This window comes from Manihot esculenta, chromosome 11 (genome assembly GCF_001659605.2).
Source record: "Manihot esculenta cultivar AM560-2 chromosome 11, M.esculenta_v8, whole genome shotgun sequence".
Classification (NCBI taxonomy): domain Eukaryota; kingdom Viridiplantae; phylum Streptophyta; class Magnoliopsida; order Malpighiales; family Euphorbiaceae; genus Manihot; species Manihot esculenta.
The window spans coordinates 24896401-24911245 of NC_035171.2; the positions used below are offsets into that span (position 1 = coordinate 24896401).

Sequence of the window (14845 nt, forward strand, 5' to 3'; positions counted from 1 at the left end):
ACTTTTGGAAAACACATTTTACCCTTCTAGAGAGATCTAACACCCTAGATTCCGCCGGAAGGCAGGAATCCCGATGCCGGAATCTAGCCGGGTATTACAACGAGAGCCAATTCATCCCTCTCCCATCCTCACGACAACCACCCCACCAAAATTTATTCATCATGACCTGTAGCTGTCGGCAAGTGGAAACAGGTAATAAAAAAACATTCATGCAATATGTTGGAATTGCCTGTAATACAGATTTAATTAATACTTCTCTGCCTGCACGAGAAAGAAAACGATTACTCCAACTACTAATACGTTTCCAAATGCGATCCCTCAAGAAAGAAAAAATTTGCTTTTTACTACGGCCAATAAGAGATGGTAACCCCAAATAATTACCGCTACCCAAAGGAAGATGAACATCAAGTATACCAGAGATGGTCAACCAGTTTTCCTCAGACACACACGGACTAAACATGATACCAGATTTATCAAAATTTATAGCCTGACCTGAAGCCTTCTCATAAACACCAAGAATTTGCTTAATCCGTATAGCTTCCTCCACTGTACCATCAAAAAATAGTAAGGAATCATCTGCAAAGAAAAGGTGAGAAACCCGGGGGCAACCAACTTTCGCGCAACACCCATGCAAAAGGCCCCTATTTTCACTATCCTGAATCAACAAAGACAGTCCTTCAGCAACAATTAAGAATAAATAGGGAGAAATGGGATCCCCATGCGGGACGTTCTTGCTGAGCTTTGGCATCCTCTTGGGGGAGTTAGTATTACTGATCTTGGTGCTAAAAGATTTTTATTTCGGTTCTATATCCCTGTTGATTTTGAACGTGTTTGGAATGGCACTCCTTGGCTTTTCAATAACCATCTCTTGATTTTACACCCTCTTCAACCTGGGGAGGTTCCATTATTGGTTCCGTTAATTTACGTTAGTGAATGGGTTCAGATTCATGACCTCAAAGCGGGATTTTTTTTCTGAATCAGTGGCACGTTCCTTGGCTAATTTTATTGGGGATTACCTGGACCATGATTTGACCAGGGTTTCTACTGTTGAATCGGAATCTTATGTTAGGGTTCGTGTCAGGATGGATGTGCGAAATCCTCTGAAAAGGCGTCGTCGACTAGTTGCCCCTGATGGTACCTCTTTCTTTGCCCGTTTTGCATATGAACACTTTCAGGTTTTTTGTTTTCTGTGTGGACGGTTGGGCCATACAGATTCTTTTTGTGACCTTTTGCTACATCATAAGAAGGAGTCTTTGACGCCTCACTGGGGTCCTGAGTTAAAAGCTGTTCAGCGTAGGTACCAACGTCCAACTAGCTCTTGGCTGCGGTTTGAAAATTTGAGTTTACACTCACAGACTCCTGCTTCTGGTGGGAACTCTTCTTTCCAGAACCAGTTGCCTTCACAGGTTTTCCTTAATTCTTTTTTGGGAGCGCTTGCTACGGATGGTGAAAATGATTTTAGTGCTGGTTCTATGGAGACTGATTGTAATGGGGATAAGCAAGATGCAGGAGAGAATGATCCTTTATACAAGCCTGATGATGGTAAGAAGCGTCAACGGGTTGTTTCTACTGGCATTGTTTCTGATACTATGGATTCAAGGTCAGGCTCTTCTTCTCTATCGGCCGAACCCGTTGAGCGGGTCGCCCGTCAACAATGAGGATAATTTGCTGGAACTGCCGAGGTGTGGGCAATCCTCAGGCAGTAAATGCTATGGTGGATATTGTACAGTATTATAAACCATTTATTCTTTTTCTTATGGAAACAAAAGCTAATGGTGTAAGGATGGAACAAATAAAGTCTTTATTACGTTTTTCTCATTGTTTTTCCGTTGATTGTGTTGGTATTGGGGGTGGTCTCTGTCTTATGTGGAAAGATGATGTCAAGCTAGCCATTACAGGTTATTGCTCTAATTTTATTGATTCTACAATTGGAGACGGTTCTGATTGTTGGAGGTTTACTGGGTTCTATGGTTGCCCTGAGTCGGGTCGTCGCCGAACTTCGTGGAATTTGTTGAGGGATTTGGCGGATAGGAGTCAGCTTCCTTGGTTATGTAGTGGTGACTATAATGATATTGCTGATTCGTTGGAAAAAGTTGGTGGTCCTCTTCGTTGTATTTCTTTGATTAATGGGTTTCGTAATGCTCTTGCTGATGCCAATTTAAATGATATTCAGGCTGTGGGGTCTTTTTTGTCTTATACATATAGAGAGGGTACTGATCAGTGTTCGAAGGAGAGGTTGGATCGTGCTTGTTCTAATACAACCTGGGATGCTCGTTTTCCTGATGCGATTTCGTCTAATTTAGTTGCTCCAGTTTCTGATCATACTCCTTTATTGATTGAAATTGTTGGAACTCAAGTTAGGGAGGATAATCGACGTTTTCATTTTGACAATTCATGGCTTGAGGATGATGAGTTAGGGGAAGTGGTTTTGACGTCTTGGCAGCAAGGTTTGGGGTTGGATTTTATTCAACGTAAAGACCAGCTTGTGAAGCGTGTTCAGTATTGGGGGAAGAATAGAAACCGCATGCGTTGGCTTCAAAAAGAACGAATTAAGAAGAGATTGGGGGAGTGTTCTGAATCGCTTGATACAAGGGAAGTGCGGCAACTGAAGGATGTTTGGAATCAAATTTTGGCAGAGGAGGATATTAGACTACGCCAACAAGCAAAAAAGTTCTGGTTTCGACATGGGGATAGGAACTCAAAATATTTCCATAATAGTATCAAAGCTCGGCGCAGATGTAATCGGATATAGATATTAAATAAAAAAATAGATTCATATGATGAATTTTATTAAAATACAACATGAATTTTAAAAAAGAAAATTAATTCATTTGATAAATTAAATTGATTGAGGAAAAAAATAAAAATATTTTATTAAATCATATTTAATATGGACTTAATTTAATACGATATAGATCTCAAGTATGTTTGATAGATTAAAAGATTAAATCTTATTTTCTTAATGAGTTTAAAATCGAATATTGGTCTAACTCATATTCGATTAATATGATTAATTTATAAAAGAATAATTAATTAAATTAAATTAAAATTTAATAATATATATATATATATATATATATATATATATGTATAGAAATTCTTCGTAAAATCATAAAATTAATATATTGATAAAATTTTATTTCATGTGGGCTTAAATTACTTTGATATAGTAAAATTTGGGCTCAATACCAAAAATTGATCAAACCCAATAATTTATGGATTAATTAAATTACGAGACTGATTAATTATGATATTCATAATTATAATTATGAGATGAATTAATTAAATTAATGAATATTAATTTAATAAATTATACTTAAATAATTAATTAGTTTATTAAATTAATAAAAATTAATTTAATTAAAAAATTAATATATATATATAATATATAAAAAATTCACTTTAGTCTAAAATAATATTAAATATAGTTTAAAAGTTATTTGAGAATAGTTTAAGAATTAAAAAATTAAATCTCTAACCACTACCCAACCATCCAATCTCTATAAAGTGGAGAGAGGTGTGAGCAGATGGAAGGCAACCGCCTCATTCACCTCTCCACCGGAGAGCTCTCTCATTTTCTTCCACTTCTTCTCTCCAATTCATCCCATTTAATTTGTACTTATTTTTTACATTTAAGGAAATTTTAGCGACAAAATATTTTTATTGTTGATGATGGATCGTTCTGAGATCGGTTCATGTGAATGGATTAGAGGGTGTATATTTGGAAGTCCAAATTCTATCGGGCAAAGATTAGATTTCCTATGAGGTAAGAGCCTAAATTTTTTTAAATAATTAATCTCTAATTTTTTCTTTATTAATTAATAGATTAATTTTTTTAGATACAATTGTTATATGATAATTTATTTATATTAATGTTTGAATGAATTAAATAAATTAAAGTATTTAATATGAAATTATAATATTTAAAAAAAATTAAGATTCTGTGATTTTATTTAAATTTATCTTTACATTAATATTTGAATTAATTAAATAAATAAAAATATTAAATATAAAAATATAACATTTAAGAAAAATATGATCTATTATAATGTAAAAAGAAATAAATATATAGAAATTCAAATAGTAAAATCCAAATATTATTCTAATAATAAATTTTATTTTCTGTAATTTTAAATTAAAAATTACTATTTTTATTTTTTCAGTTGGAGCTTATGTTAATTGAAAATAATAAATAATTCTTAATATTCTTAAAAATAAATATGAATTTATATTACAGAATAATTAAAATTTGAAGAGCTTATACATGAGCATACAAATGGAGAAATTTGGTTAAAGAAAAAAGAAAAAAAAAATACAAAGCTCACATGTAACTTATTCATCCATATGGATCATTAAGGACATGCCACAAAATAATTCTACAAAGGATGAACAAATCAATGGATATCAAATCCATTATTCAAGTGTAAATTATAAAAGTCTCTAACAATGATTAAAGAATTCTTTTCTTTTTCTTAAAATATTGACGTATACTGTTCTTAAGACATCAAAATATGTCTTGAAGGTCTCATGTGAGAAGCTGAGATGGATTATCACGCCTTGACAGATTCACTTTCAACCCATGTTTCATATACATGGTTAAAGCAAGCTTTGGCCCAACAGGATGATCTTTCACCACCTTCACATGGTAGCGATGTATGATAGAGGCTGCAGCAAATTTCATTTGATAGTATGCAAAATCTTTCCCTAAGCACAACCGAGGGCCGCCGTTGAAGGCGGTGAATTTGTATGCAGATTCACTCATGAACCTGCCATCTTTTAGCCACCTCTCTGGTTTGAACTCTCTGCAGTCCTTTCCCCATATTGCCTCCATTCTTCCCATTGTGTATATTGCATATATCACTTTTGTTCCTTTCTTCAATAGTGACCCATCTGGAAATATGTCGTCTTCAACTACCTACAATTTAATTAGAAAATATATATTAATTATGCCATTGAAATATCACATTGGTGAGAAATCTCTGATGCAATGTTAAATTTGGAATAAGCTTAACTCACCTGGAAACTAATTTAAAAGAGAGGAGTGTCTAAAGTCATTACTTATTCCAAACAAATTACTCTAAAATAACAACCATATGGCAATTGGATTCTTTTACCAAAAGAAAAAAAAGACCTACATGCAGAGTTTGTTTAGGTCTTCACATATAGTAGGAGTGAACATTCAGTTGATTCGGTTTAAAATCGAACCGAATAAATTAAAAATCAAAATTTTAGTATTTATGAAAATCGAAACGAACTGATTTTGATCAGAAACTGAATCGAACTGAATCGGTCTGATTCGATTTGATTCAATTCGGTTTGATCGGTTTTAATTTTTAATAAATTTTTTATTTTTTAAACTTTATTTTAATATTTTAAAATTTAATTAAAATATTTTAATTTTAATATGATCTAATTTTTCTATATTATTGAAAATAACATATTATTATTATTAATTAGTTCGGTTCGATTTTTTTAATTTTTTTATCAATACCAAACCGAATTGAAATAATCGAAATTTTTGAAATTAAAAATTGAATCGAATCAAATTAAAATTAATAAAAAATCGAATTAAATTTTAAATTAATTCAATTCGATCGATTTTTTCGATTTTAGCCCAACAGATAGTTTATTTCAAAACTAAACCAATTCCCAAAATATATTGTTTTTTTTTAACTCAAACACATAATATTTTGTTAGGTAACCAAGAAATTGACCCAAAAAATATTTAATAAAATAGTAATAGCTTGATTAAACAATTAAAAATATGTTCACAAGTCCTAAGACAATTCCTAATTGATAATTCCCACATGCAGGCTATATGGTCAATCTTGTAATAATAATGTTATGGAGATTTTGTATGCTATTAAATGACTTTCTGATTGGCTTAGGGGAAAGTGCATCTCGTGGAATGGGAGCAGTTGGATGAGATAAAATTTAAGAAAGAAACTATAAATGCCAATTATATATATATATATATATATATTGAACGGTAAGCTTGAGTTTTTATTACCTCCTTGTGATCCACAGGCACTGAAGGGTACAACCTCAAGGCCTCAGACAATGCAGCTTGCAAATAATCCATCTTCTTTATCTCTTCTGGCCTAAACACCAATGGAGTTTTAGGATCAAAATCTTCTCTCTCCTTTACTATTTTGCATATTTCAGCAAGAATTTTGTCCTCTATATGAGGATTTTGATCAAGAAGCCAGAAAAACCAACTCAATGCTACTGAAGAAGTATCCCTACCAGCGAGGATGAAGTTTACGCATATATCTCTCAAGAACTTGTCTGAAAATGGCTGTCCATTCTCATCTTTCAACCCCATGAACACCGTTAAAAGATCTGATCTTTGTTTCTTATCATCACTGCTCTGCACAGATAGCTCTTTCTTCCTTGTTTTTATCACATTTTCTGCGAACTCATCGACTCCCTTTATCGATCTTTTTAGCTTCTTTTCACTTCCCAGATCAAGATACCTCATGGCTTTCCATATACATGTTGGTGTAACAAAACGCAGAATTGTGGCCCCGGTTGCATCCTCGAATGCTCGAGCGAATGGTATTTGAGGCAAACCCAAACTCAAACACCCTGGATCAACCCCAAAAGCTATCATGCAGACGTTGTCAAAAGTAAGTCTTAGTAGAATATCTTGTAGATCAAACGATATTGATCTGTTCACTGCGTTTTCAAGTACTGGGAGTAGCCTAGAATGGACAAGTTGAAGCGATGATTCAGTCGTTAGTTTCCTGAACTTAGTTGAATGGAACTCAATGCTCGCCGTCTTCCGTTGCCTTTGCCATGTCTCATCATCGGCGTTGAATATCCCGTCGCCGAGTAGATCACGAACTGTGTCGCGGAAATAGTGGCCTTTAGGGAAGTTAGGGAACTTAGTCTTGAGAAGATGTTCAAGGTTTCTTGGATCTGCAGTGACTACACAGTTAAGACTGCTAAACCATGGTCCTCTGAATCTAAACGTCCCATTTTGCTGGCAAAGTACGTCGGTGATCCACTCGTACATATTTCCCTGAAGCCCCCAAACCAAGGACGGTAGCATTCCTAGAACCGGCCATGTTGGTAACCCTTGACGTTTCTTCTGCCTTAGAGAATGAATGGCAACGAAGACGAAAAAAGCAAGGAAAATCTCAACCACTTGAGCATTTCTGAAGAAAAAGAAAAAAGTTCGCCAAGAAAGGAAGTTTCCGGCGAGTTCGTCATCGGAGAAGGAGGTAAAGTTGTGGGTAGGAGTGATCATATTGTTGGGATGATAGAAAAATGGGCGTAAAGCATGTACACTGGTTGGTTATGGGAGGTGGTGATCATGTGTTATATAAAGGGAGTTGGTAATTTTCTTGGCGTGCAGTTTTTGGGCCAATTGGTATGATTTGGTGAGCTGAAATGTGTGGGCTGGTGCTTCTGCTGCTGCCGCTTCTTTTTATGTGACAAACTGGTTCCACTACTTTTCTTGAAATAGAGGGTTTAGGCCTTCTATATTTGGAGGAACAATGCCTCTTCGACGAATGAGAATTGGGAATTTGAATCTGTTATTGTTTGTGTGTCAAAGTAGAGTTGCTAACTAAGAATTGTTTGGAGGATGGAAAGTGGGTGGCGACGGATAACCTAAGTCCATCAATTTCTACTATATACACTTGTTCCTTTTCTATTGCAAGTTATTGTTTCTAAAACACAAATATGCATTATTATTAAAAATTATTATAGAAATTAGATAGTAATTTTTAAAAAAAATTATTTATTATTATATGTTTTCTGAAACGTGTATGATAAGGATTAATGGGTTAATATTGCAAAAGCCTATGAAATCAAAATCCAACCACCAGAACATATGTTAATTAAGGTTGGCAATTTGATTTAGGTTTTAGGTTATCTTCATTGTCTAGAAAAAGAAGAAAATATTATCTTGATAACGTCATTAATTATGAAGCATGGGTTCAAAGACTTCTTGTTCACCGTATTGAATATTTTTGCCGCCAAACAGATCCTACTGATAGCCTACTCGGTTACATTTCCCAACTTACGTTTCTATTCATTGGATATAAAAAAATTCAATGAAATTAAAGTTTGAAAATTTTTAATTTTTCAAATATCCCCAATATAATTTTAAAATCCATAATAATAAATTGCACCATAACACAAGTTTACTTTTTTCTGGACCCATGCACCATGCCCCAATAGTTAGTGTAAGAGAACAAGAGCTCCTACATGGCCCAAGGGTAAGGACTTGCACTATTATAACAAATTGGGTGTTCCACCGTGGCCTTACATACATTACCCGAAATACATTATTTATTTTAAATCGATATGAAATTCAGCGTTGATACCTTACATACATTACTTTAAATATATAATATATTATCTATTTCAAATCGATATGAAATTTAATGATAATAATAATTTAAAATATTAGATAAAATAATTAGTATTAAATTTTTATCTCTAATTAATTTAATAAATTTATTGCTAAGTCTATTTAATAAAAAATAAAATTATTTTTATATTTTTCAGTTCTATTAAAATTAATATTTATTTATTTATTTATTTATTTTTAAAATTTAAAATTTTTTTTATTTATATTTTTACTCTATCAAATTGAAAAAGTCTTTCTATGAATATAGTTTTTTTTAAGTTTTTTTCGATGAATCAAGATCAAGCATTAATTTTGACATAATGTAAAAGTTTAAAAAAATTACTATTTAATTAAAAATATTTTAATTATTTATATGATTTTAAAAGAAAATTAACCCAAGGAAAATCCAATTTAACGAATTGAAAATATAAATATTAAACTTTTATATATATATATATATATATATATATATATATATATATATATATATATAATTTTGAAAGAACTCAGTGAGTTAAAAATAACTCACCCATCTAATAAGGATTTAAACAGGATTTATCAATAATATTTTATATTAGGGATAATAGTAAAAAAAACTTCAACAATCTGTTAATTAATATACAACTAACCACTTAAATTTATTCATGCTCTACCATTCAATGGCACATTATCCTTTTAGTCCGAAATTATTTCAATATTGAACTTTGGAAACACTAAAAATTAATATTTTAATATAATCTAAATAGATAATTATAAAAAAAAAAACTCTAAATTTTACCAATTTCAACAATTATACTTTTATTTTTAACAAATATACTCCAAATTAGCTTTTTAATTTGTTTGATTTTAATTTTCATTTAATTTACCTATTGATGACCCCTGGGTTCCCCGTCCCATTCCAAGGCCGGGCCAACAGCAGCAGCCCACAATCAGGAGGTTCCTAAACCCCCAAATAAGCCAGACCCAATCCGTTCATCCTCCTGATCGGATTCCTATTTAAGTCACTCAATCTGATCGGCCCGACCCATTTCAGCCTTAAAGCCAGCCCTTTTCTGGGTTCCGGTCCTTTTCCCTCAAACCCGGTCACAAGAAGAAAAGACTGCGGGTCCAGTCATTTCGCAGTCCTGTCTACTTACGCGCCGAAGAGAATTAAATGCTTACCTGACACAGGGAAGGTCCTGAGGTTATCCATAAGTATGGACCTGCACCAAGGGGTAGGTGGATCTATAGCGGAGTGGCCATCTCGCGTGAAGGAGAAGAAAGAGGATAAAAGGGAGGAAACACTCTCCTCTAAGGCTAAGTTTTTTCTAAGATCACAAAATTCTTGTAAAACCCTATTTTCTGAATCTCAAATCATCACCTATAATTTTAAATGATACCTTTTTATGAGCGGATAATTCATTTTCTTATTTTTTTTTACATTGACACGTACAATTTTTTGCATAATTATTAGTTATAAGTGTTGATAATAATATCACTAGTAAATCAAAAATCACGATATTCATTACTTGAAAAATTAATTACACTTATCATATCTATATTTATAGAGCTAAAAGTTAACTATCAATCTAATTAATCGAATATTAACAATGAGTTATCGGTCTTAAAAATATGTCATCTCAAATTATAAAATAAATCGAATCAAAATTAAAAATCAAACAAAATTAAAAAATTTATTTGAGATATATTTATTAAAAAAAATTAAAATATAATTATTAAAATTTATAAGGTTTAAAGTTTTTTTAATAATTATTAGTTATATTAAAATATTAATTTTTCAATATTCGTTAATTCAACCATCAAGCACTATAAAGAGTTATCAAATAATAAATAATAAATAATAAAACTTAGTATTTTGATTTAACCTAAATATTAAACACAGCCACTAAATACTATTTTCGAATATGGTCTTAGTCATTGCAATTCTGAAATTGAATAAATTTATATTTAATAGTTGAAAAGACAAAAAGGAATACAAACGTGCTAACTCTCATTTGAGAATATGCATCCCATCGCAAAGAAATTGACTCTTTAACAAAAAAATGAATAAAGGTCTTTGCTTTCGAAGATTAGCCTATTACTCTAAAAATTAAATCCATACTTAACATATCTACCCTATACAATAGGCTTTTAGCTATTTATAATCATTAGTTCATAATCTACTATCGATGAAAATTTGATCGGTTCGATTTAAAATTAAATCGAATTGAATAAATTAAAAATTAAAATTTTAATATTTATAAAAATTAAATCGAATTGATTTTCATCATAAATCAAATTGAATTGAACCAATTCAATTCGGTTCGATTTGATCAATTTAAATTTTTAATAATTCTTTTTATTTTTTACAGTTTATTTTTAATATTTTAAAATTTAATTAAAATATTTTAATTTTAATATGATATAATCTCTTTATATTATTGAAAATAATATATTATTATCACTAATCAGTTTGGTTTGATTTTTTTAATTTTTCATAATTAAAATCAAATCGAACTGAAATAATTAAAATTTTTGAAATTAAAAACCGAATCGAATTTCAAATTAATTAAATTTGATCAATTTTTTTAATTTAAACCGAATATTATCCGCCTAACAATCACCCTTGTCTCTTTTCTTTACTAAAAAGCCATTGGGATATGGAAGATAGATTACTAGGATAAAAAAATACATTATCAAAATTAAATGTAATGCTATTAACAGTTAGTTTCAATAATTATTTAAGAATAGTTTGGTAATTTATAAGATAATTAATAAAAAATTAGATAGATGAACCTCCAATTTGATAGAGTAAATATAAAGACTAAACTGTTGCATTTTAATAATAGAAATGTATATGAAGTAATTTACTCATTTAATTTAAGCAAGATTTTTTTCTTGGTATTTAGTTTATTCTTTATTTATTTTATCAATAATATTTTTATTATTAAATTAAGAAAAATTATTACTACATAATCTCTATAATATAAAAAAACTTATTAGTTGATTTTTTAATTTTGAAACATATATTAAAACGTTTTTGAAGTTTTAAAAAGTCTACTAATCAGTATTTCTATTAATTTTAACTGTTAATTATTATAAAAAAGTCTAAAATACTTCTGATACGGAGAATTAATTAATATACATTTTTAAATTTGAGGGACTAACCAATAAATTTTTTAAAACTATAGAGACTAAATAGTAAAATACTTATATTAATTAATAAATTTTTTAAAATATCATAGACGTTTTAATATATTTTTTAAAATTAAGAGATCATCTGGAGTTTTTTATATTATAATAACTAAATAATAATTTTCTCTTACATTAATAATTTAAAAACTTTATTTGTAATTATCAACAACAAAATTGTGATTACTTAATTAGAAAATCAATATCGGCCAACTTTAATTCTTCTAATTATGGTTAATATCAAGAAATCTAAATTGATGCCTTTGCCTCTTTATAGGGTGAGCAGTATTCGGTTCAAACCGAAAAAACCGATCGAATTGAACTGATTTAAAAATTTGATTCGGTTTTTTATACATTTCGGTTCGGTTCAATTTTTAATTTCAGAAATTTCAGTTATTTCGGTTCGATTCGATTTTGATCAGAAAAAACTGAAAAAACCGAACCGAACCGATTAGTGATAATAATATATTTTTTCAATAAAATAGAGAAATTAAATCATATTAAGATTAAAATATTTTAATTAAATCTTAAAATATTAAAAATAAAGTGTAAAAAATAAAAAAAATTATTAAAAATCGAAACCGATCAAACCGAATCGAATCAAATCAGACCGGTTCGGTTTGATTCGGTTTCTGACCAAAATCGGTTTGGTTCGATTTTCATAAACACTAAAATTTCGGTTTTTGGTTTATTCGGTTCGGTTCGATTCGGTTTTGAACCGAACCTACCGAATGCCCACCCCTACCTATATAATCTTGTGAAAGTAAATTGAAAGTTTTCGAAGAGGAAAGTAAGAGAATAAAAGTGAAAAATAACCATAAAAATGAAAAATAAAGAGATGAATATTGAGGAAGGATAAAAATTTATCTTTTCCTTTTTGATACTAAAAACAAGAAAATGAAAATTCTTTTATAAATAAAAAAATCTCTATATTTTCTTTTTATTTTAAAATAATTCACAATTTTAAAGTATAGAATTTAATTTTGTCAATTTTTTTCTCACTTCTCTTTAATTTAAATAAAAATTAAATTATAAATTTACTTGTGACTTTCCCTTATTTTTCCCTTTTAAAATAAATAAAAATAAAATAAATAAAGAGTTATTCTTCTTATTTTTTAATCTTGTTATTTTCTTCTTTAATTTTTATCATTATCATTTCAATAATTTTAGTTAAGCTCCGCCACCTAGAAATATTCAATAATTTATTTAAATACATAATCTAACTTTTAAAAATTAAAATAAAATATTATTTATATTTATTGTGGAAACTTTTAATTTTGAATAAATTCTTAACTTTTAAATTTATTATAATTATAATAATTTTTTAAATAACTTTTAATTAAATTTAAATTAATTTAAACAATATATCATTATTTATATAAATAATTTAATTGATTAAAATTAAATTTTAATTAATATCCTAAATTTTTAATTATATGAAAATTTTAAATTATATAATTAAAATACTGAATTTATTCATATTTAAATAAAAATTTTAATAAGAATTTTGAGTAATTAAAAATATAAATTTTTAATTAAAATTTAATTTAAATTAATCAAGTTACTTATATAATAAAAATAATGACACATATCATATGCTGGATTAATTTAACTATAGTCAAAATTAATTTAAAAAATTATTATAATTATAATAAATTTAAAAATTAAAATTTTTTATTAAAATTAAAATTTAAATTTAAACCATAAATATAAAAAATCATAAAATTTAAATTTTTTGAGCCAAAAAGTTTAAAACATTATATTAATTTTTTTGAACTTAAGATATATAATATTTTTAAAATATAAAAAAATATTTTATTTTTTTTAAGATAATTTTTATACAAATTGGATAGGTAACTATTCATTAGAAAAAAAGTCATGATCTATATCACGTGCTAATCCATCAAAATCACGTGACGTCCCCAACTGCCAATTAAATAGAAAGAAAAAGTAGAAGCAAATATAATCTTGTAGAAAATTGACTAATTTTGTTTTATTTATTTATTTTAGTAGGAATTTTGTTTTATTTATTTATTTATTTTAGTAGGAATTTTGTTTTATTTATTTGTTGTTTTTCCCTGATATAGTTAGACATATTTCTACAAACAATTTACACAAAATGCCATTCTAATAATAACAAAACTGAAGATTCACATCGTAGGCCGGTGGTTCCTCTCGAGAAACCCCTCCAAAACAACTCTTTTCTTGTACTCCTCCGAGTTGAAATCCGGTTCGCCTGAAACCAAACCATTTTTCACGGTTCCATTCAGAGTTGCCTTAACCTCGGTGGTTAACCAAGGACCGAAACATAACAACCATGCACACGTACAAAGAATCGCACATAACCGACCCCATAGCAACATTATCATCAAGGTCACCATCACAATCAACATGCCAATCACTGGGTCTAATTTTTTATCCGTTGGTCCATTTTCTTTGTGAAGCCTTTTAGCGTTTACCCGTGATTTTTCTGGCCGGTTTGGTGCCGGAAAAGATGTCGAGCGAAGAACGGCGGTTCCGTAGGATTTGGGCTCGTGTGAACCGGGTTGGCTAGAAGTAATTCTTGTGGTTTCTATCTTCCGGCCGAAAGATAACTGCTTAGGAGAATCCACCACATGATCCAAAAGTTTCCCCTTTTCAAGGTTGATGTTCTGCACAGAATCGTGTTTTGTCTGAAACAAAATATAATAAAATGAAGCTTATTAGTTCAACAGACGAACTGACATTGGAATTTTTAATAAAAACTTGAGCTGATTCGACGGTCAATACGATTAGACAAAGCGTTTCAATTTGCATACCTCTTGAGCTCTTTCTTCATAAACTTGATCTGAAGTAGTATCAACTTTAGAAGCCGCCGGAATCTTATTTTTGGCTTCCGAATCTTGACGTTTTGGAGGGATCTCATCGGAGGAGTTCCGCTTCGGTTTTGACTTCTTTATTTTAGTCTTTTGAATCTGTATTTTCTCTGATATGGTAGAGTAGTCGGCAGGAAGATTCTTGGAGCCGGAATGTTTCAAGAGAAACGTCGTTGACCGGGAAAACCAATTATGCTTGTGATCAGTGGGTAAAACTTTCACTGATTTTTTCTGGGAAACATTCAGTTTCCTGGAAAATCCAAAACAATCCATATAGAGAGTGGTTTTGGCCGTGGGTTTTGGTTGCTTGTCGTCGTCGTCCATAAGAGATAGGAATGAGCACAGAGGACTTTGAAGAATAAAGACTGGGAACAGTTGGCATGGTTGCTTGGGTCACTATTTGTAAATAAGCAGTAAGGGCGTTTAATAATCAAAATAATGAAAATCCAACCACAGA

General features: G+C 29.9%; 3 protein-coding genes across 3 annotated transcripts; all 3 read right to left on the bottom strand.

Annotated features, from left to right (window-relative positions):
• Positions 1–94: 94 nt before the first annotated feature.
• On the bottom strand, positions 95–748 carry LOC122725028. Its single transcript, XM_043961445.1, has one exon. It carries the CDS (start codon positions 746–748, stop codon positions 95–97), a length of 654 nt encoding a protein of 217 aa, XP_043817380.1.
• Positions 749–4290: 3542 nt separating this feature from the next.
• On the bottom strand, positions 4291–7568 carry LOC110626229 (cytochrome P450 86B1). Its single transcript, XM_021772013.2, has 2 exons — positions 6011–7568; positions 4291–4915 (listed from the first exon to the last, which is right to left on the bottom strand). The coding sequence occupies exons 1-2, from the start codon at positions 7250–7252 to the stop codon at positions 4526–4528; spliced, it is 1632 nt and encodes a 543-aa protein (XP_021627705.1). The 5' UTR covers positions 7253–7568; the 3' UTR covers positions 4291–4525.
• A 5805-nt stretch (positions 7569–13373) lies between these two features.
• LOC110626908 (uncharacterized protein At5g23160) lies at positions 13374–14845 on the bottom strand. Its single transcript, XM_021773091.2, has 2 exons — positions 14332–14845; positions 13374–14205 (listed from the first exon to the last, which is right to left on the bottom strand). Exons 1-2 carry the CDS (start codon positions 14710–14712, stop codon positions 13684–13686), a joined length of 903 nt encoding a protein of 300 aa, XP_021628783.1. The 5' UTR covers positions 14713–14845; the 3' UTR covers positions 13374–13683.

Bases quoted from the DNA above. Each gene is read 5' to 3' on its own strand.
- LOC110626229 (XM_021772013.2), bottom strand. From the start codon at position 7,252: ATGATCACTCCTACCCACAACTTTACCTCCTTCTCCGATGACGAACTC. The intron at 4,916-6,010 runs GTAATAAAAACT...ATTAAATTGTAG, and splicing joins TGCCTGTGGATCACAAGGAG to GTAGTTGAAGACGACATATT.
- LOC122725028 (XM_043961445.1), bottom strand. From the start codon at position 748: ATGCCAAAGCTCAGCAAGAACGTCCCGCATGGGGATCCCATTTCTCCC.
- LOC110626908 (XM_021773091.2), bottom strand. From the start codon at position 14,712: ATGGACGACGACGACAAGCAACCAAAACCCACGGCCAAAACCACTCTC. The intron at 14,206-14,331 runs GTATGCAAATTG...ATTTTGTTTCAG, and splicing joins ATGAAGAAAGAGCTCAAGAG to ACAAAACACGATTCTGTGCA.